The sequence below is a fragment of the Notolabrus celidotus genome, chromosome 18 (genome assembly GCF_009762535.1).
Source record: "Notolabrus celidotus isolate fNotCel1 chromosome 18, fNotCel1.pri, whole genome shotgun sequence".
In the NCBI taxonomy this organism is placed as follows: domain Eukaryota; kingdom Metazoa; phylum Chordata; class Actinopteri; order Labriformes; family Labridae; genus Notolabrus; species Notolabrus celidotus.
In genome coordinates, this window is record NC_048289.1 from 14,735,300 (window position 1) to 14,756,630 (window position 21,331).

Consider the following 21,331-nt stretch of genomic DNA (forward strand, 5'->3'; position numbering starts at 1 on the left):
ATTTGATCTATTTATAAGGAATCCCATTTTTATGTGTTCTTCTCTCTTCATACAATACTTTCTTTTCCTCAATGAAGGTCTCACGGGTGCATGCTCGGGTGCTGCTCTCTGACAAGCCCTTTTGCAGAATTACATGGAGCCACTGAAAATGCCTTTGTCACTTTAAATCCTTGCCGTGTCTCAGCCGATGACATCATTGTCTGAGAACACATTACATCACCCCTTCCCAGGCTCTCTCTCTTAAAGACAGCACCACCTTATGTTTACTGAGCTGCACACACACACACACACACACACACACACACACACACACACACACACACACACACACACACACACATGCGCACATACACACTGAGGGAGACCTGCTTATCTGTTTACAAATGTGATACCAATATCAACATGCATATTAATAACAGTCATGATGAGATTACATTTTAAGCATGGGCTGGAGGATTTGTATTGTGTGGGTGTTGTAACATTCAGGGACAGCTTCCATATGGCCCTCTCCACACACACGTATTACAAGCTACAAGGTAACAATTACATGTTACCTAATATATATAGTATTCCAATATTTGAATGCTATTTCAAAGACATTCATGGATACATTTTTGTTTTTATGAAAAGCATTATTCTCATCCCTGACGATTTGAATGCCTGAGGAAGAATTATAGACATGCTGCTAGAACAGGGAAGACCTTTGATTTACTGATAATTTCTTATATAAAGTTGTTTCAAATAAAGGTTGATGGATTCCTGAGATGTCTTCTGAAAAAGAATAATGTTTTTTTTCTTTTGACCTTAAGTTGGGCCCACAGATATGTACAGATGTACAGACATAGCTGTCTTTAACAGTAGCTGTACAAGATTATGTTAATATAATATTTATCTTGAATGAATGCATTTTGGTTTCAACTTCAGCTAAACTGTTATGTGAGCATGAAGCAGGTAACATCTCTGTCATATGGTGTGCACTTATCTCTTCTATACAGTAATTAATCAGGTGTTTGATTGGCTTGGCAGCGCGCGTGAGTGCGTGGCGCGCGCGTAAATCACAGAGATGCGGAGAATGCTGAGAGAATGTTTCTTTAAGACCCATTACCTTCCAATTCGACAGAGGGGGAGTCTGTGGTAAGGTGGCGTATCGACTCTCTCCGCGCCCCCCCCTCCCCTCCTCTCCTCTCCTCTCCTCGCCGTTTACATGTGGAAAAAGGAGAGACAGAAAAAATTGGCTGTAGCCTACCACATTTAATGAGCTTTACTCCGGTTTTGGATGAGGCGCGGCAGACACCGAGGCACGATCCGCGGAGATGGAGCTAAGGGATATTTAACATCAAACATGGACACTACAGGCTCCCCGCGATGACTGTGGTAAGGATGCAACTTCACACCGCCCCATCGCTACCCAGTTTTCCACTGAGATGGGGGAATTATCGGGGAAATTCATGCATGCGCAAATGTAACGATAAATGCATGTGTGCTCGATAAAGAGCAGGCTACTTAACATTGTGTTGTGAAGGATTGAGGGGGGTGGTGTGTTTTTAGTGTGCGTGTTTGTGCGCGCGCGCGTGTGTGTAAGGAGAGGGAGGGGGGTTACTATTTGAATAGAAACAAATAGGCTTATATTAGAAAGACAATGCAACGCCTGGTGTCTGTGTCAGTGTCAGCCTTTGACAGGTGTGTTGGCAGCACAGCACGATTTATTCGGGCGCGCTCCCGTTTGCATATACAGTTAGGTGAGATGGTATCTACTTGAAGACAGAGAAGGGATCCTAATGAGACATAAAGATTCTTACTATGTGTTGCTTTTTATGTGATGCTTGCAATTAATAATGGCTGAAACTAACCCCCTCGCCATTGGGAGCTTTGTAGTCAAACCTCCCAGCTCGCCTCCCTGCTGTCACTGGGCCTATGGGTTGATTATAATTCTATAATGTCTGGCCTATTACTGACAATTTGGGATGTGCGTTTTGGGGCCATCTCCCTGACGTAATGCTTCCAATAAAGGCCACCAGAAAATATTTTTTAAAAGTGGATTTTTCTTCCTCGTTTTGCTTAAGTGGTCGTTTTAACACCTCCAATGCACAGCTACTAAGCTTCCTACTACGAGAATGTAGATGTGTGCGTGCGTGCGTGCTCGTGCGCGCTCGTGTGTCTCTCATGGAATGGTCTTTCCTCTATACATGCATACATCCAGAAATGGAGGTATAGCCACACAACACAGACCGGTCGAGCTGTCATCTGGAGAGCCTCGTCATTTTCCCATCAACCGCTGTGAAGATGCCAATGCAAATGAAAGCGTGTTATTGTCCGGATCATCCCGGTGCTCTCATTCCCTCGATCTGCACAGTAGCCGACAATCATTTATCGATTCCAATGATGCGTTTCTGGGCCAGAGGGTACTGTTTCGTGATACTAGGAAGGGGGAGAGGATGTAGTGGGGGAGGAAGGCTGTTCATTATTAGTCGCTACATGTATATGGTCTGTTTGTTTGGAAATGTCAAGAAAGCATCCGCTATGCTTGCGTTGTTTTCGCTTGGCAGGCGATTTAACATGAAACCAGATGTCAAAAACCGAGAGAGACCCTCTTTCTTCAGTTTTAATTGTCGGCGGCTGAGGGAGCCTGCACACCCCTCTCCCCGCCCCAGTGCCTGGTGTTGGGGAGCTGTTATTGCTGCTCTCTCTCTCTCTCTCTCTCTCTCTCTCTCTCTCTCTCTCTCTCTCTCTCTCTCTCTCTCTCTCTCTGTGCCACCTCCCTTCGCCCAGTTTTTCTGACACTTTTAGTAATACGAGCCTAATTGGGGGCATTATTCTCCTAACTGATCATCCAGGAACCAGATACTCCAAGGCCAAGCCTGTCCACTCCAGGGTAGCAGGATTCAGTGTGACTTTGGATGATGATGATGATGATGATGATGGTGATGATGATGATAATGTGGGCAATCATAATATGAAAACACCCACGTGTGCACAGAGAGAATAATTGATCGATTTTTGTGTGGTGACACTATAATATACCATTTTACCTATAACAGGGATTAATCCAGTGCAGTGTCTTGGACACAGCTGTAATGTAGTGTTACATTATCAGCAGCTTCAGTTGTATCCAAGCATTATAGCCTAACTCCCTTATTTTAGGCAGTGAGAATGGAAAGCAGTGTGTTAGCACTAGTGCAGTAAATCTTGCCTCAGTTGCAGAAAAGAGGATGCTGGGTTTTGTTTCAGAACAGTCAAAGTTTACCCATTTATCCACCAAATTAATATGGCAATTTTCCCTTTAAATCAGAGTGGGAGGTTCTTATTCTGAAATTTGTGTAGCTTCTCTGCTTCTGATGGTTATTAATTGGAAACAACATTAAAAAAAAGTTCAAATTTTAAGGTAAAAGAGCAAATTTGATAATTCATTAGCCACACATTACAGTAGTATTTGAGAACTTTATAACACACCCTTAAGCTATAGATGACATTACAGTTTGCTTTTTAACATTTTGTTAGCTAGACATTTCATTTTCTTGTCTAAAAGTATCAAACTGTAATGTTAGCTTGTTAGTGCTTGTCTGACAACATGTTATTCATTTGTCAGTTTCCCAAATGTCTAGAGTAGAGGTAGTAAGACATAATAACAGCATTTAGGCCTACTACCCTGACCTCCACTTGAGAGGGAAATGGCCACCATTTAAAATCACAGTGAATTAAAAGTGTGAGACTCTGGTCTTGGCCATAGTCTTGACCTGGTCTCATTTCTTTAAAGTCTTGGTGTCCTTACTGATGTGAAATTTTGAAGCACATTGAAGCTGACTCAACCTAACCTTTGGTCAACAGGAGTTTAGGTGAACCTGTAGCCTCATCGCTAACAGCTACAAGTCAGCTGTGAGTCTAATTATGTAAAATTCGTACCCTTATATCTTCAAAACCAATGAGTTATGAAAAAATGTACACCCCACAGTGTGTGTGAATAGATAAATGCGCTATTCAGACCAAAAAAATGTTTGTACCAGGATACGTAGTGTATGTTTTTCCTTAAAAGATGGGCTTTTTAAAATGTGTGTGTATTCGGCTTCAGGTGTTTTTGGAGCCAGCCCCATGTGGACACTCGAGGAACTGCAGTTTTTAAAACCCCCACCTCAGCTTCATGATTCAAGCCTAGAGGTAACTGCTTGCTTAAGTGCAGCTAGTCAACAAAGTCTCCTGATAACCTACAATGTAATTTCAATGCACCAGACCTGTAGTAGGTTTTTTGTTCTGTCTGCCCCCTTCTGTCTCTCTGTCTGTCTCTTTCTCTCTCTCTTGCACACATTCATAAACACACAGGTCCTAAAGCTCAGTGACCTCACAGCTGACGCTTCAGTCAAAACTGCAGGCTGCACAGTTATGTTTGGCCTGTACTGAATCAGGACTCCAGCGATGAATGCTTTGTTTTTTCTCCTGCACAGCCTCGTCACAAGACTCGAGTGCAGTGAACTATGACTGTGAGATTTGCTGTGAATGTTACAATACATAAAATAATCTGCAGTTGTTACATTACCCTGCCCCTGCAATAGAGAGCCTCTGGAAATGACGAGGAATGACACTAGGATTACTACAAGCTGAACGTTTTTTTTTTACAGGCCTTTATTGAAAGAGTAATTCAGGTGTTTCAAGGTCCTGTGCCAACTCAAGTGAATACCAAAAGGATATTTTTGGTAGCCTGGATCTCAAAGAAGCAATCAGACGCTGTTGTAGTCTTTGGTCTTTAAGAACCTTCAGGGAAACAGTCAGAGCAAACATCAGAGGCACTTGGCTTAGTCTGATCAAGAAAGAGGCAAATAAGTGATACATTGAGACCTGAGTCATCTATACGGGGCAGCGGTGCAATTGCCTAATGTGTCCCTGCATGCTATTTTTCTATTATAAGCAATGAATGTGTTTTTCGTCTTTTTTTAGTTAGCATAGTGCTTTAAAGGAAACATAATCAGCACATTTAAAGTTTTGGATGATTAGAAAGAGATTGGTTTATATATATAATAATAATAATGATAATACATTTTAATTTAAAGGCGCCTTTCTCGGCACTCAAGGACACCACACAGATATAAATATATACATACACGAATTTACATTTAAGGAAACAAAATCAGAGTCAAAAATGAAAACAATGTAATATATATATATATATATATGCAACGGGGCATTTTTTCCCTTTTGTTCAAATGTCTGGTTCCTTAAAATCATAATTTGAACCAAGAAAAACATCATTATTTCAAAGGTGACTTTTAGCAGTGTTCAGTCAGATGTAAATGTAAATTTTGATGTAGATGTAGCCAAAACTAATATTTTTAAAGCCACATGAAATTCTATTATTAGTCAAGATGAGTCTTATGTTTTAATTTTAAGATGCACATTTACTCAAGCTTTTCATAAGGCTGATCAGACTATAGGATTTAAGCAAGCGGCAACCTCCAGTCTAAAAATATGAGTCCAATGCGGAAGTGTTAAAAACTGCAGTTCATCGAGGATCCGCTTGAGGCTGGCTCCGGAAACCACATAGACACCAATTCAAAAAAGACGATCTTTACAGCAGAAATAAACATGTTCACAGCCTGGTACAAAAGACAAGTGTAGTCTAGATAGCTCATTTCTCTATCGACTCACACTGTACGGGGGGTGAATTTTTTTCAAACGCAGCAATTCCGAAGATATTGAGATTACGAGTCTTCAAATGAGAGGCACAGCTGACTTGATTGACAGGCGGGAACACTGTAGCTGTTGGCTAGGAGGCTTAAAGCCCGCCTCTTTACGTCACAATCGCTCAACAGCAGGAATATGGCTCCCGCCAACGATTGGCCTAAAAAGAGCGCTTCAGAAACAGATGGGTGACGTCACGGATACTACGTCCATATTTCATATAGTCTATGGTTTTAAGTCAATTAGTGAGCCGAAGTTAGAATTAGCTTAACTTGCCTCCAAAGAGAATCAGAGAAACAATGGTTTCAACATGGGTGTTTCGTTGAAGTTGTTGTAGAGCAGAGTCGTGCATTATAAGCTCCTGTTTAAAACGTTGTGACCATCAACACTAAAGGATTACTACATTCAAAACAAGCTAGGCACTTAGAAACAAGCTAGTGCTAACTCAGGTCATAGACCCTCCTGAAGTGTGGATAATTTCAATTATAGTAAATACTTTATGAATGATGAACTCATGGGTAATTTTGATACTTGATTTTAAACGCTTTCAGTTTTTCTCGCTGTTTCTACTGCTCTACTTTGGGTACAATGGCGCAGTAATGCTAAAAAACATAAGCACAGAGATTTGGTTAGAAAATGGAAGTCCACTTCTCTTTTTTTGTAATTCTCTTTTTATTGAGATATCTTGTCATTATTACACTTTACAATACATCTTAAAAACATGAATATTTCTTTCGTTTTTAGGAACACAAAATACGCATGAAGTAAATCAAAAAATAAAAAACACACAAAAAACAACAACCTGATAATAGGATGTTGTTAACACGTCTAGTGAGAATTTACCTTTATGAATATATATCCAAATACCTCAATTCTAAAATCTTTTCTTTTTTCAGTCATATAAATCAACTGACCCTTCTTTAAAATTACGTTTATTCACTCCTTATCTTCCCAATTAATGATTAAAATCCTTAACTTTAAGGTGGTAGTACTAATACACAGCATGATGTGTTATAATGACAAGTTTTGCTTCTGCAGCCAGAAAAAACAAAAAAAGTTTGAGACATTTCTTTAATCTGACTTTTATTCCGAATTCTTACACTGTATTTTAAGGAGATGCAGTCAATACTAAGTCATGCATCAGTGATAATCCATCAGTGGAGCCGGAAAGGAAGTAAGTTGTTTTTTAGTGGGACACAGTGACGTTGCCAAGTGCTCTAGCCAGCTCACCAGCATGAGGAGCTAATTCAGTGTCTGTATCAGGCCTCCAATTACCAGCTAGCAGTCCCCATCTTTGGTGCTGGACATCCATGTAATAATAATGAGAAAACTGGCTCAACTTGTTTTCACTGGTGCTCAGGCCTGTGTGCTATATAGGTTTGATTCACAAAATGGATGATTTTGGTTGGACAAAGACATCCTGTATTGTGCTGCCCAGTCTCACTGACGTAAGGAAGCCTGCATGGGGCACTAAATCAGTCCAAACCACTTAAAAGTATAAAGGCCAGTGCAAGCCCCTGAGTATTATGGACTAGACAGTGAAGAATATGGAGGAAAGAAGAGAGCGACACGAGGCACTATAATAATACTGATTGCCTGAATCCATACCATTTTGGCCCACGGCTTGCAGCGTGAGCCAGAGCCTTTATGCCGTTAAGAAAGTAAATTAAAGTATGCAGATAATTTACAACAAAACTGATCATAAGAAGTTTTTTTAGTGATCAAATATTAGAAGCACTAGATAGTTTGATTCTTCTTCTTCATAAAATTAATGCAATGCCAGTGCAGCTAACAATTCAGCTACTCCAAAAGCCCTGAAAAGTTGACTCCCAGAGGAGGTGTTGTCATCGAACAATAGCTGATTGGTTCGTAGATTGGTCCAAAAATAACAATTTTTTTGAGCAATGACCATGCTGGTAGAAGAGTTTTGTTACCTTTGAACAAGAATTGCTAAACTCACTACAGCTTCGGTGTTGAGATTCAGCTGGACATTGTGCAAAATAAGGTTGACCTGTCCATGATGCTTTGTTTCTAAATCTGAAAAACTGCTAAATAAGGGTTTTTACTGTTCGCTTTGACTCCAAATATTTTGCCACTGTCTTGTTGGTCAAATCTTTAAGTGCATTCTGACTCATTTTACTATGTGCTAATACCAAGTGGCAACCTCCAGTCTCAAACTATGAAGCCCATGCGGAAGTGTTATAAACTGCAATACATCGAGAATCCACTTGAGGCTGGCTGCAGAAACGCCGGAAACCACATACACACCAATTCAAAAAAGACGATCTTTGCAGCATTAATAAACATGTTTACAGCCTGGTTCAAAAACGGCTTGGCATTGACATAGCTGATTTCTCTATCGGCACACACTGTACGGGGGGTGAATTTTTTCTAACGCGACGGCTCAGAATATATTAAGATTCCGAGTTTTTGCCCAAATAAGGACATGACTGACTTGACTCCCGGACGGGAACACATAGCTGTTGGCTAGGAGGCTCAAACTCTGCTCCTTTACGTCACACTCTACCTGGTTGAATTCCGCATTTACAATATGGCTGCCACCGTCGATTGGCTTCAAAACAGTGCTCAGGAACAGATGGGTGACCTCACGGACACTATGTCCATATTTCATACAGTCTATGGCTAATCTATACCTTGCTATTATTGCTGTATGGAAGACTCCCTTTGATTGGAGCATTTGTTGCTCTACTGAGTTTTGAAAACAAATCCAACATTTAACTACTCAGTGTTTTTCGCTTAATGAACATTGGGGTTGACAACAAAAAATGAAGGTAACTGTTTTTATGTCTAAAAACATAAAATAACTAGGGGTGGCACATGTATTTTATCAATGTTTTTAAGATATGAAACTAAGTCCAAAAACCTGCAGTTACTCCACTGTTCACTTGAGGCTGGCTCCGAAAGACCAGGAATCAGCTTAACACCAATGTTAAAATGCTCAGCTTACAGCAAATGTTTGCAGCCTGGTGTTGAAAATAGATTTGGTCTAAATGTCTAATTTCTTTATTTTTACACACTCCTTGGGGTGATGATTTTATCATCTCATCCATTTCCTAGATATTGAGGCGAAGAGTTGTGTGTAAAATTGCCTAATTAGAGGCATGGCTGAGATGACCGACAGGTGGGCACAATATAGCTGTTTGCTAGGAGGTTGAGGCATGCTCAGCTTCATCTCATGATAAAGGTTAGGTTGACTCAGAATTTCCAATATGGCTTTTCCAGAATGTAATGTACAAAAATTGGAGCAATGCAAGAAGCAAGGTTTTGCAAATGACAAGCATTTTCCTGATGCCAAAACTTTGCTTCGATACAGAGAGATTTGTATTCAATTTCAATTGGCATTAGTATATCTCTACGGGAGAGGATTGGGGCCAATGAAGAAAAAAAAAAAAGGTCCAATTTATTTTTTAAATGTTTTTGTTCTGAGAAAAAAGTCATAATTCTGAGATTAAAGTCAGAATTCTAAGATCAAAGTCAGAATTATCAGAAAAAAGTCAGAATTCTGAAATTAAGTCAGAATTCTGACTTTTTTCTGAGAATACTGATTAAATATATTGGAACTTAAAAAAAATTGATTAAAATCAAAATTCTTACTTTTTTCTCAGAATAAAACAAAATATATAATTTTGTTTTCAGTGGCCCTAATCCTCTTCTGTATATCTCTTTCATTAAGTTGAGTTAAATTATTTGATTTTTTCTCCTTAAGACATTCCTCAACTTGTACAATCCAGTGTGTGTGGTACTCAGATATTTAGTCAGGGTAATCTCAGATTCAATTGGTTCATCATGAATGTATGAGCTGTTCCAGAGGTTATTGTTTTACTGGAGTTGTCATTAAATTATTATGTGCTGTCAATATGTTCTTTGTTAAGTTAGAATGCTAATTGCACACCATCTAAAAATGGCTGTCATATTCTCATAGACCTACATTAGTCCATGTTGTCTCAAAATACTAGCTCCCTCTTGCTGTGTCTTTTTAATTTGCTTAATGCACACTGAAGTTTATTGAGGGGGATCTAATCCTTGGCCTGTTCTCTTTTTCAGCTCTTAACCCCGATGCTGTGAGGAGTTCTGCCTCGTGGACACAATTTAGGAGCATCAGCCCTTCTTCTTTATCCTTTCCTTTCCTGTAACCCCTCTCCTTTCCTTCCTTACCCTCCGCCAATCCTTGCCACCCACACAACGGCTTCCCCGTAGATACTTCCTCCTCTTGCATAACACAGGAACACGTTAGCATTCTGATCACTTACCATGCAGGTTGGGACTTTGTGAAGGAAGACAAGTGAGCAAAGGCATAAATAAGAGAGAGATTTATAAAAAGGCAATAAGCAGGGGAAGGCATGCAGACCAAAGGAAAGATATTTTTGGAAAATATGAAGATGTAAAGATTTATATTTTGTACATTATACTTTTAGTACCAGCTCATAAATAACCCAAGGCACGAAATAACAGACATTTTGCACGCACAATCTGCTGTTTAGCTTTCTTTACTGTCTCAACACACACACATCGCCACGGTCTCATGATGATGTGCGAGGTGATGCCCACCATATCTGAGGATGGGCGGAGCGGGACCGGTGGGGGCCCCTCCTCACCCGCTGGGGCAGGAGTTGGAGGTCCCGGTGGTGCGCTGGGAGGAGGGGGCTTCAGAGGAGGGGAGCCCAGAGGCGGAGGGGACGAGGGAGGTAGCACAGGGAACCTGGAGTCGTTAATGGTCAACATGCTGACGGAGAGGGAGAGGCTGCTGGAGAACCTGAGGGAGACGCAGGACAGCCTGGGGACAGCTCAGCTCCGCCTGCGTGAGCTTGGACATGAGAAGGAGTCACTTTCAAGGCAGCTATCTATTGCTTTGCCACAGGTACAACTGTGTGTGTGTGTGTGTGTGTGTGTGTGTGTGTGTGTGTGTGTGTGTGTGTGTGTGAATTTATAATCTGTGCATAGTAATACAGAGTCAAGTTTTGAGGGGAGTGTAGAATGATACTTGCTGTAGCTGAAATGTCCTCCTTGTGTGGTGACACTGGGCCACATTCATCAATGTCCTTTTCTTTTTCACATAAACCTGCTCTCAAAAAGGTTTTAAGAAAAGTCTTATGCAGATTCATGACTGCAGAATTTTCCCTCTCTGTGTTTTTTAATGGATTATTGCCATTTCTTAGTAAGTCGAAGCTCGTTCCGGTTGTTCCTAAATAGCATAGGTAAACACCCTCCAATGCCCATGAAGGAGTATAAAGATGGAAGGCCATGTGCACAAACAAATCACACAAAATTGAATTGTCTCATATCTTATGGTATCGTGCTGAATCGTATGGTATCGTACCTTACCATATCATATATCGTATCATCGTATCCTGTCGTTTCGTATCGTATCATGTGGTATCGTATCGTATCGTTTCGTATTGTATCATGTTTCATCGTATCGTATCTTATCGTACCTTACCATATCATATATCATAACGTATCATATCGTGTTGTATCGTATCATATTTTACCATATCATATATCGTATCATGTCGCATCATATCATGTTGTTTCGTATTGTATCATGTCGTATCGTATCGTATTGTTTCGTTTCCTATTGTATCGTATCGTATTGTATCATGTTGTATTGTATCATACTTTACCATATCATATATCGTATCATGTCGTATCATATCGTGTTGTTTCATATCGTATCATGTCGTATCATATCGTGTTGTTTCGTATCGTATCGTACTATACCATATCATATATCGTATCATGTCGTATTATATCGTGTTGTTTCATATCGTATCATGTCGTATCATATCGTGTTGTTTCGTATCGTATCGTACTATACCATATCATATATCGTATCATGTCGTATTATATCGTGTTGTTTCATATCGTATCAAGTCGTATCATATCGTGTTGTTTCATATCGTATCGTACTTTACCATATCATATATCGTATCATGTCCTATCGTAACATGTTGTTTCGTATCGTATCATGTCGTATCGTATCGTATTGTTTCGTATCATATTGTATCGTATCGTATCGTATTGTATCGTGTTGTATCGTATCATACTTTACCATATCATATATCATATCATGTCGTATCGTATCATGTTGTTTCATATCATATCATGTCGTATCATATCCTGTTGTTTCGTATCGTATTGTATCCTGTTGTTTCGTATCGTATCATGTTGTATTGTATTGTATTGTATCGTATCATTTTTTCTGGTATTGTATCATGTTGTATCGTACCTCACCATATCATATATCTTATCATGTCGTATCATTTTGTTTTGTTTCCTATCGTATCATGTGGTATCGTATCGAATCGTGTTGTTTCATATTGTATCATGTCGTATCGTACCGTATCGTATCGTTTCGTATTGCATCATGTCATATCGTATCATACCATACCATATTATATATCGTATCATGTCGTATTGTATCGTGTTGTTTTCTATCGTATTGTTTCGTATTGTATCGTATCGTTAAGTATCGTATTATGTCGTATCGTATCGTTTCGTACCTTATCATATCATATATCGTTTCATGTCGTATCTTATCGTATCATATCGTGTCGTATCGTATCATATTGTATCTTATCTTATTTCCTATCGTATAATACCCCACTGAATCATATAGTATGGTATCATACTGTATTATATCTTAACATATAATATGTTGTTGTGTTGTGTTGTATCATATCACATGTAGTTTATCTTATCATATCGTATTATATCAAATCAATCCATATCATATCAAATGTATTGTATCTTATTGTACCTTCTTATGTCGTATCGTATCCATCGTAGTTTATCATGTCATATCTGGTATTGTATCGTAATGTTAAGTATCCTTTCTTGTCATATCTTAGTGTATTATAACTAGAAGTGAATAACAAGTTTTCTGATATATTATATTTAGTAGCATTAGAACTAAACATAAGTTTTAGCAACAAACAGGCACGATGGATGATGTCACTTATTTAGAGATCACTGTCATCAGAAAAGGGCGCACTGCAGATTCAATTAAATGAAATAATTCAATCTGAAATCTTAGGGGGAAAAAAACAGAAGCAGAAGAAGGATGCTAATCATATTTCATATTTTTCAGCATTAATAATATTTGATGGTACATCTGTTCTAATAGATACTGTAAAATGACAGAACATGACAGATTTGTCATTTAAATACCTGTGTGAAGGACAGGTTTTTTTTGTTGCTTTGATGCATGCTCTCTTTTTAACATTTCTTAAGAAATTGTTACCCAAGAAGTAAGTTTATAGTCAGAATCTAAAATTTGTGGGGCGCCGCTGGCCTAGCTATTTAAGCGCATGACCCATGTGCGGGGGCTATAGTCATTATTGCAGCAGTCGCACAGCCTCAGCCGTTTGCTGCATGTCCTCCCCCACTCTCTATGCCCCACATTTCCTGTCTCTCTTCAGGGTTCCTTTCCGTAAAAGCAAAAATGCCCCAAAAATATAACCTAAGATAATCTGAAACCCTGACCCTGAGTCCAAGTCTAGTCTCAAAGCCAGACAATTTAAGTCTGAGTCTCAGTCACCAAAGAAGGAACAGAATTGAGTTTGAGTTGAGTCCCCATTGCCTGAGTCGCCTCTGGAAACATCTGGCAGGATCTGTTGCTGAACAACACAGCATGTGAATGTACATGCAGGTGAACACATGTTCCAGCCCTTGAAACTGAATAATTTATTAGGGTCTCAGTCCAAGTCCTCCTCTTGAATGCAGTCAATGCTTCTGTCCAAGTCCCAGTCATCAGTGCTCAAGTTTAAGTTAAGTCTCAAGTCCTGAAAATCAAAACTCGAGTTAGGCTCGAGTCTAAGACACAGGTACAACATTACATAATTGAAATGAAAGTTTTCAAGATTTTAGTCATGCATTTTTTAATTAAATTGCTTACACACAAAAAATTAAGGAATCAACACAATAACCATTGATTATTTGAGCTGGCTTATCATAACCCAAATGTCCCAAAATATGCTCCTTGGTGTTAGCAGGTATTGTCCTACCTAGAATATATCCCAATGAAGGACACTGGTAAATGTCAGAATCTTCTTGAGTTCTGCGTTAGTGTGTTAAAAAAAAAGGCTTTCCAAGAATAGTTGGTGAATAAGGCCCAATGTTTATCCTCTGTGCTATCAGTGCCTAGTTATGTATGAGTGTGCTCCTCTAAGTGTGTGTCATTGTGAGACAAGCTCATGAGACAGTAAGCCTTTGCAGTGACAGTTCACACAGGGAGACGCAGCTACAAAGTCAAAGTTAAATACTCTCCTGTCTGCATGTTCAGAGTTTTTCTCAGAAACGTTATTCTAACAGATGCACAGGGTTTATGTTCACATCATCCTCTGGCTGTTTAGTGTAAGTTACATCCGCAGTTTTCCTCTTATTGTGTAATCAGGTTTTATTATGTTTGTTGACTGTGTGGTTAGTGGATGATTAATGATGCTGGAAGATAATATTTGTTTATGGCTTTGATTTTCTTGGAATTCTCTTTTGTTTGGTGGGTGAAGTAGCTAATTAATTATAAATGGAATTTGAAGATTTTATCTAACACTAATAACAGGAACAGTTTTCCTGTTATTATTGTTTCATTATCCATTCTTTTCCTCCACAGTTAACTGTATTTTCAGCACTATTTGTGAGATGCTTTTTGTTTTAACCAGCTCCTAAACGTGTTAGCACAGATGATCCAAAATACATTCTTTGTGTACTCGTGATTTGTGATACATAACGGCTATGACTGGGCTGATCCTTCGTTAATAAGCCAATATTAAGAGATATAGACAATTAAATGATTCCATGTTTTATTTCCAAAAAAGAGACAGTAAAGTATTGTAATTCCAAGCTTTCAGATCTAAAAAAATAGAACATTGAAGTAAACATGAAGCATATTGCTTCACCATTGTTACTCTTAGTATTTTTAAGAAGTGACAGAAGATTTCCAAATGTTGTTTGGTTGCAATGTTGTTTTATTGCTGTTTAATTCACAAGAAGTGGATGCAACATCAAGGGAATCTATGGAACCGGGATGATACAACTTAGTTTGTTGCTCTGGTATGTCTCCCAAAATATTTGCTACAGATCATAAATAATGGAAAATGAAATGCAAAGTTACATTCAATCATCAACTAAAGAGTTGAAAATAAGCTTAATAATTGAAAGCCTGACAGAAGAGTTTCCAGCAACTATCATTCCCTACCCTTTCTCCCTACATAGTGAGCCCAAATAATGGGTGTCGCATATTTAAAACATGCAACCCAACATCTGTTGGAGCTCCTCCCTCCCATCCGCCATTTTCCTTTACTCCGCAAGGTATCATGGGATACATTGCTCAGAAAATGAATTAGTTGTACACTACTTTTCATGATGCATTGTGGGAAACAATGATCCCACTATATCGTGTATAAAAGTTCTCACTCAGTTCACTCATTCACTACAAATGACCTATTCACTGCAAAATTTGCAAAATATTGCAAATTGCATTAGTATAACTCAGAGTTCTTGTACACACAGGACAAGACTGCAAATTGTTTAAATGAATGTAAGGCAGAACCAATAGGGGGAGATTGAGATTAAATAGAAAAGAAACCAAAAAGGGACAAGAGTAGCCAACAGAGAAGCTGACCCCTATCCAAACAAAAAAGGATCCCATAAGGCCAAGAGCCAATGGACCCACTGTGTCACCATCTGTATACATACCGCTCTCTCTTCCCTTTTCCATGCGAACACAGACTAATTTAGTGTGTCTACTTTCAACTGATTCTGAATCATAAAGCAGGTAATCCTGACTGTACACATCTCCATTGTCGTTCTCCTAACCTGCAATTGCCTCTGAGCTGGGGGCTTTGATTCTGTTTTATGGAGACATAAAGAAATCAGTGACAATGGATCCTGCCGGTTTCCCTTTTGTTTAAAAAAAAATGTAAGACACGCTCTCCTGTTTGCACTCCCTTTCTTGCGTTATGCAGAAGTTTGAAAATGTATTCCCAGCGGTGTTGTAAATGACATATCGATGCTGTGTTTTTTGGGGCCTCTCCTGTGCATTCCAGTGCAGAGCCATTGTGTAATAGTGTGATGTAATCCATCCGTGAATGCGAGTTCACAGAGGAGGATGAGCAAGAGAGAGTGGTGTTAGAAACTGTGTCAGTGATTTACATGATTATTATGTAGGTTTACATCATGTACGCCTTCATACATGCCTGGTCTCAGGTGTTTTACAGAGTGTGTCCCTGGAGGGGCTTTAGTTATGTATATTTCTAGTGTTATGTATCCCTATATATGTATGTTTGATGAGAGCAGCTAATTCTATTAATTTTCAGCATCACTAGATTTTAGCTGCGTCTGGCCTAAATTATTATTTATTCCTTTAAACTCTCATTGCAGCTCAAGCAGCTGAACAGACACCACTTAAACTATTAAAAGGGAACATTTAAACAGTTTGTTTTCCTTGCCCCTCAATGCTGCTTGTGTGTTCCACAGGAGTTTGCTGTGTTGACTAAAGAGCTGAACGTTTGCCGGGAGCAGCTTCTGGAGAGGGAGGAGGAGATTGCTGAGCTCAAGGCAGAGAGAAACAACACACGTGTAAGATGTTTAGCAGCCATTTTGCCTATTAGCACTGTAACAGCCTCAGTGTTATCTCTCTCACCCATTGTGCTTGTGTGGGTGTGACACTGTTTCATTCGCTTGTTTTTTTCTCCACATTCTGTTTTTCCTCATCGTGACTCTTTTTTGTCCCTATCTGCTTTCCTTGTCTCCCCCTCTCACTCCTTGTCTATCTTCATGCTACCTGCCGCTTTCCTCACCATCTCTTAAAACCCCTTACTCCTCTGCATCCTCTTTGAGCCTTCTCCATCTATTTTTCTTCCTATTACTTCCCCTCCATCACATCCTCTGTGCCCCCATCCTTCAAATTCTCTTTCCTGCCCCTATCTGTTCACCTCTTTGCATCCTCCCGTCACGTCCTCGTCTCCTTTCCATTCAACCCACTCACTCCTGTAGTTGTTGCTGGAGCACCTGGAGTGTCTGGTATCTCGCCATGAGCGTAGTCTGAGGATGACGGTGGTGAAAAGACAGGCTCAGTCCCCAGCGGGGGTCTCCAGTGAAGTGGAAGTCCTTAAGGCCCTCAAGTCTCTGTTTGAGCACCACAAGGCCCTAGATGAGAAGGTGGGTCAGACTGTTACCTTGCGCAATGTAGACCACTACCTGTATTTTTTCTAACAGAGACTCACTTTTACTAACTTCTCAGGTGGGTATGAAAGATATTTTATATTAACAATGTTACTGGTATGTACGCAAAGGGGGTCACATGTAGCGAAAAATCACCCAATTCTGCAATGTGTCTCTGGGCCTAGCTTTGAAGCAGATGCTACTTAGCTAACCCAGCAACAACAGCCAAGATAAGCAGCTAGCTTGTAAATGAGTGCTAGTTATACCAGTGGTTTTCAAAGTGAGGGGCCTCCAGGGGGCGCCAGGGGGGCCTCAGAAAATTGTAGGAAAAGGGGAAAATTAATAGAATCTAATCATTTTTGTTTATTTTTATATATTTACAACACGTTTGTTAATAATTTCCTATGCTAAACAAATGTAACAATTATTGAAAAGTGAATAAAAGTAAGAAAATACATTCTAAAAGTTGATGTTTCTTTACATATTTTTGAAGCATTGTCTGTGGGTTTGCGAAGGGGATCCCCGGCCAGAAGCTAATGTTGTTTGGGAGGCCTTGGCATGGTAAAGTTTGGGAACCCCTGAGTTATACAACTAACCTTTTTTTCCTCAGGTTGGGAAGAGCAAAACAGAGCTAACAAAGAGTTCATATTGAATTGAGTTTGGAAACAAGATCTTAAATACCATTAAGCAATGCAAATGTTTCTACATAAATGTAAATACAGTTTGCTGACAAGCTAGCCATACTAGCTCAAAGGTACCGAGTGTTAATGTCATGTTAGCTTGTGTCTTGAGGTGGAAAATGAAGAAGTTCAGGTACAAAGTGATTTTAAAAAAACATTTGAATGTGACCTTCAATTTAGAGAGCTTTAAATGTCTTTTAATACGTGGCCTGTTTAGCACTGTTTTCAGTATTAAAGTTCAATAAAGATATCTAGTTTTTTATCATGCTACCTATGCTTCATTACACAAATATGCCAGTATCCTGCCCAGCAATGACAAAATATATATATATTTTTTATATTCTTAATGATCATTTGGTTTGTCATGTCTTAGCATCTATAAAATATGTCTCACACTTATCCTACTCCAGAATTTGCATCTCCTCAAACCATTTGTCTACCAGTAATCCCACTGGACATACAAGCTAGCTAGCATTTATGGGGTTGTACAGCTTATTGTTTGAATTTTGGTACATTTCAAATCATTGGATACTGTAAACAGCAATCCCTTCCTGCTACAAATCCTTACCCCATTTCCTGCTTTTAAATGTAGTCAAATATACTGACTCAAATAGCACTAATAGCTCTGTCATCAAAACTTTTTAGTCCAACGGCTTCAGGTGAATGGTAATGCCCTGGATCTCATTGGCTATTTGTCACAAAAAAAGGATATTTTATAATGTGCATTTCTTAACCCTCCTGTTATGTTCGTTCCTTAGGGACAACAATAATGTTCCTGGGTCAATTTGACCCAGGGCATATTTGATAATTCAAAAGTGTCAGAACCCCAAACAATCCCCATAAACATTTTTAAATCTCATTCTTAACTCCATTACTAACAATTTAAATCAATATTTAGTGTTCTTTAATTCTCACAGATCATGGTTCAATGAGGATAACTCACTCGTTTTGTAGGAAAATTCATGTTAAAACTTTTTTATGTAAATTGGAAAGTGATTGTGGTGAAATATGTCACACAGTTTCAAAGAAACATTTAGTATTTAACACTTCTGACCCCTTTTAGCCTCCACTTTAACTTCCTGGTCAAATTGACCCACGAACAGTATCTATGTAATATAAACATGCAGGGGGCGTTGCAAATGTATGAAATGAACCATTTTTATTTTATATGTTGTTCACACTAATTAAGCCAAGCACAATAAGTTTCACAGCAAAAAAATACTTTTAACATTTTGTTTTTTAACTTAAAAATGGGCCAATTTGACCCGCAACAAAACAGGAGGGTCAAAGGTTTCTCCCACTTTTTATCCAAGTAAGAATAAGTCCCTCAATTAATTATTTCAAATTATACTAAAGAGCATGAGGCTACTAATCAGGATCATCAAATCCAAACTGCAGGTGACCTGAAGTAGGCTCAAAAATTGGCTACACCTTGCAGTAATATCAATCAATCAATCAATCAATCTTTATTTGTATAGCGCCAAATCACAACAAACGTTATCTCAAGACGCTTTTACAAACATAGGAGGTCTAGACCACACTATGTCAAATTATGAACAGAGACAATACAATATGCTCCTTGTAACTGTTCAGTTTGTTTTATTGCTAGCACCTTTTATTGATCTTTTACACAAACAAAGAAAAAATGTAAGGATGGTAAAAAAAAAATTATATAAAGGGATTTTTTAGAATAAAGGGAAATTCCAGTATAGTAACACAGATGCACACCCCATAAGGTTCATCAGACTGATATCTCCTCTACCTTACAGGTTCGAGAGAGGCTCCGTGTGGCCCTCGAGAGGGTGTCCATGTTAGAGGATCAACTTGCAGCGTCTTCTCAAGAGGTAAAGTCTACTTTAGAGTATTTTGTATGTTTCAAATAAGGATAAGCTTGGTGAGAAGATAGAACATTCATTTGTATTGTGTGTTTGTTTTTCCATTTGTCTCCCCCTTTCCAGGTAATCTCTTTAAGAGACCAAATTAAAAGACGTCAACAAGGGGTGGACGGCGGGAAAGATGTAAGGGAGGGTTTTATGCATGTTGGTTCCAGTAGTTTTTGTGTTTGTGGTAGCGACAAGAAAGCCAGTAGAAAAGTAGATGAATGGGTACCAATGTGTCATTGTGATTGTAGTTCCACGTCTGTCCTTACCTACATGCCATATATACTTAATTTATGTCCTGAGCAAATTCTAACAACTTATCTTTCTTCATCGCTACCATTATTTCTACATTGTCATCATTCCAGCGACTACCCAATGGTCCGTCCACTGGCGCTGAGGATAGTGAGCTTGAAAGACAACGAGAAGGAGAGATAGAGCGGCAGAGAGCTGAACTCTCCCAGCTCAGGGAGAGGCTGGCCCTCATGTGCCGACAGGTAAGTGTATGCTTTTGTTTATCTGTCATTGTGGTCGTTGGTATTGTGGACCACACTAACGTTCCTTGCTCCAATGTCAGGACTTTTTTCGACAATTGAGGACTTTTCTCTTCAAAGGAATATATTTCAGAGATGGCATGTGGTATTGGGGTTAAAAGTAAAATACAAGCTGTAGAAGTTCATATTTACTGTTAATATATCAACCTATGTGATGGAGTAAAACCCTGCAAACATTGATTTATTCTGGCTGCAGATTCTACCATTCAGTGACACTGAGAATTGTTTCCTTGGTCAGTCCTGTCCAACTTAAATGTTAGACTATTCACTTTATTGATAACTATTTTTACACCCAATTGTATTATAATTTATTCCAAAATATATTGTTTACAAATTCTGAAATAACAGCTATAATTCTCCACATTTAGCTCCAAAATATCATAAAAATGTAGACTGCATTTTTTAAAGTCACTTTTTTTTATCACATTTAGAGGAATACTTGTGATTTACATGTAGATTTAACGTTGAACATTTATATTTATATTTAATATTTATATTTATATTTAACATTTATATGTAACATTGAACATTTATATTTATATTTAACATTTATATTTATATTTAGCATTTAGATTTAACAGTGATTTTAACTCAATATATTTTTCACAACAAAATTAAATGTGAAGAAGATAACAAATATTCCTCTAAATGAGATAAAAAAGTTACTTTTAAAAATGCACTCTAAATATTTTTGACATTTTGGAGCTAAATGTGGAGAATTGTACTTGTTATTTTCAGTGTGCACAACTTTACAAACGGCGCCCCATAAATGTAACAGTCCTCACAAGCATATAAAAACAAGCGTGTGTGTCTTTGTACTGTACCACTGCAACTATGTTTCTCTGTTGTACTCTATTATAGGCTTTATAATGAACACTGACTATTTTAATAAATAACTTTAAAGTACTCCATTAAATGGAGCTTTTCCTCAAGTAGTTCTGACAGCACATCCGAAGAAGGAGGGGCTCCCATCTCAGTGCATCCACTGGTCTCCCTCTTCCCTCTTGTGGCCAGCTACAGTATTGCAGCTACTCTGAAAAGCCAGAATTAAACTGTATTGAGCCCAATAATGCATAACTAGAATTGAATTCTTAAGTGTTGTATATTGCCTTGTCTGAAAAAATCTTATGTAATGGGCCAAAAGTATTTAGAGAAGATAATAAACAGTCAAAATGGACTCTGTAACACTCTGTCTATCTGGTCTAAGCATGAAAAGACATGTTCTGATACTGTGAGCTGTATGTGTCAGACTCTCCGCATGTTACACTTATGTCAGTGATGTTTTGTTAGAGTCTAACATTGACCAGACAGATATTCTTGATGAATCAGTAGCATACATTTGGTGCTGTAGCAATTAACACTGAGTCACGTA

The 21,331-nt window shown here is 38.7% G+C and overlaps 1 protein-coding gene across 5 annotated transcripts in view; it reads left to right on the plus strand.

Annotated features, from left to right (window-relative positions):
* The first annotated feature begins 1,109 nt into the window (after positions 1-1,109).
* The window catches only part of LOC117829637 (liprin-alpha-3-like), a 38,154-nt gene continuing 17,932 nt past the window's right edge, over positions 1,110-21,331 (plus strand). The window contains exons 1-8 of one of the 5 annotated variants that reach the window (XM_034707226.1): positions 1,141-1,374; positions 4,067-4,152; positions 9,733-10,546; positions 16,162-16,263; positions 16,681-16,845; positions 19,298-19,372; positions 19,487-19,546; positions 19,774-19,902. In XM_034707226.1, coding sequence (XP_034563117.1) covers positions 10,211-10,546; positions 16,162-16,263; positions 16,681-16,845; positions 19,298-19,372; positions 19,487-19,546; positions 19,774-19,902 — 867 coding nt within the window. In that variant the 5' untranslated portion in view covers positions 1,141-1,374; positions 4,067-4,152; positions 9,733-10,210. Of the gene's footprint in view, positions 1,375-4,066; positions 4,153-9,732; positions 10,547-16,161; positions 16,264-16,680; positions 16,846-19,297; positions 19,373-19,486; positions 19,547-19,773; positions 19,903-21,331 lie in introns of all 5 variants that reach the window. The other 4 variants (XM_034707225.1, XM_034707228.1, XR_004634651.1 and 1 more) reach the window with 4 other exon arrangements.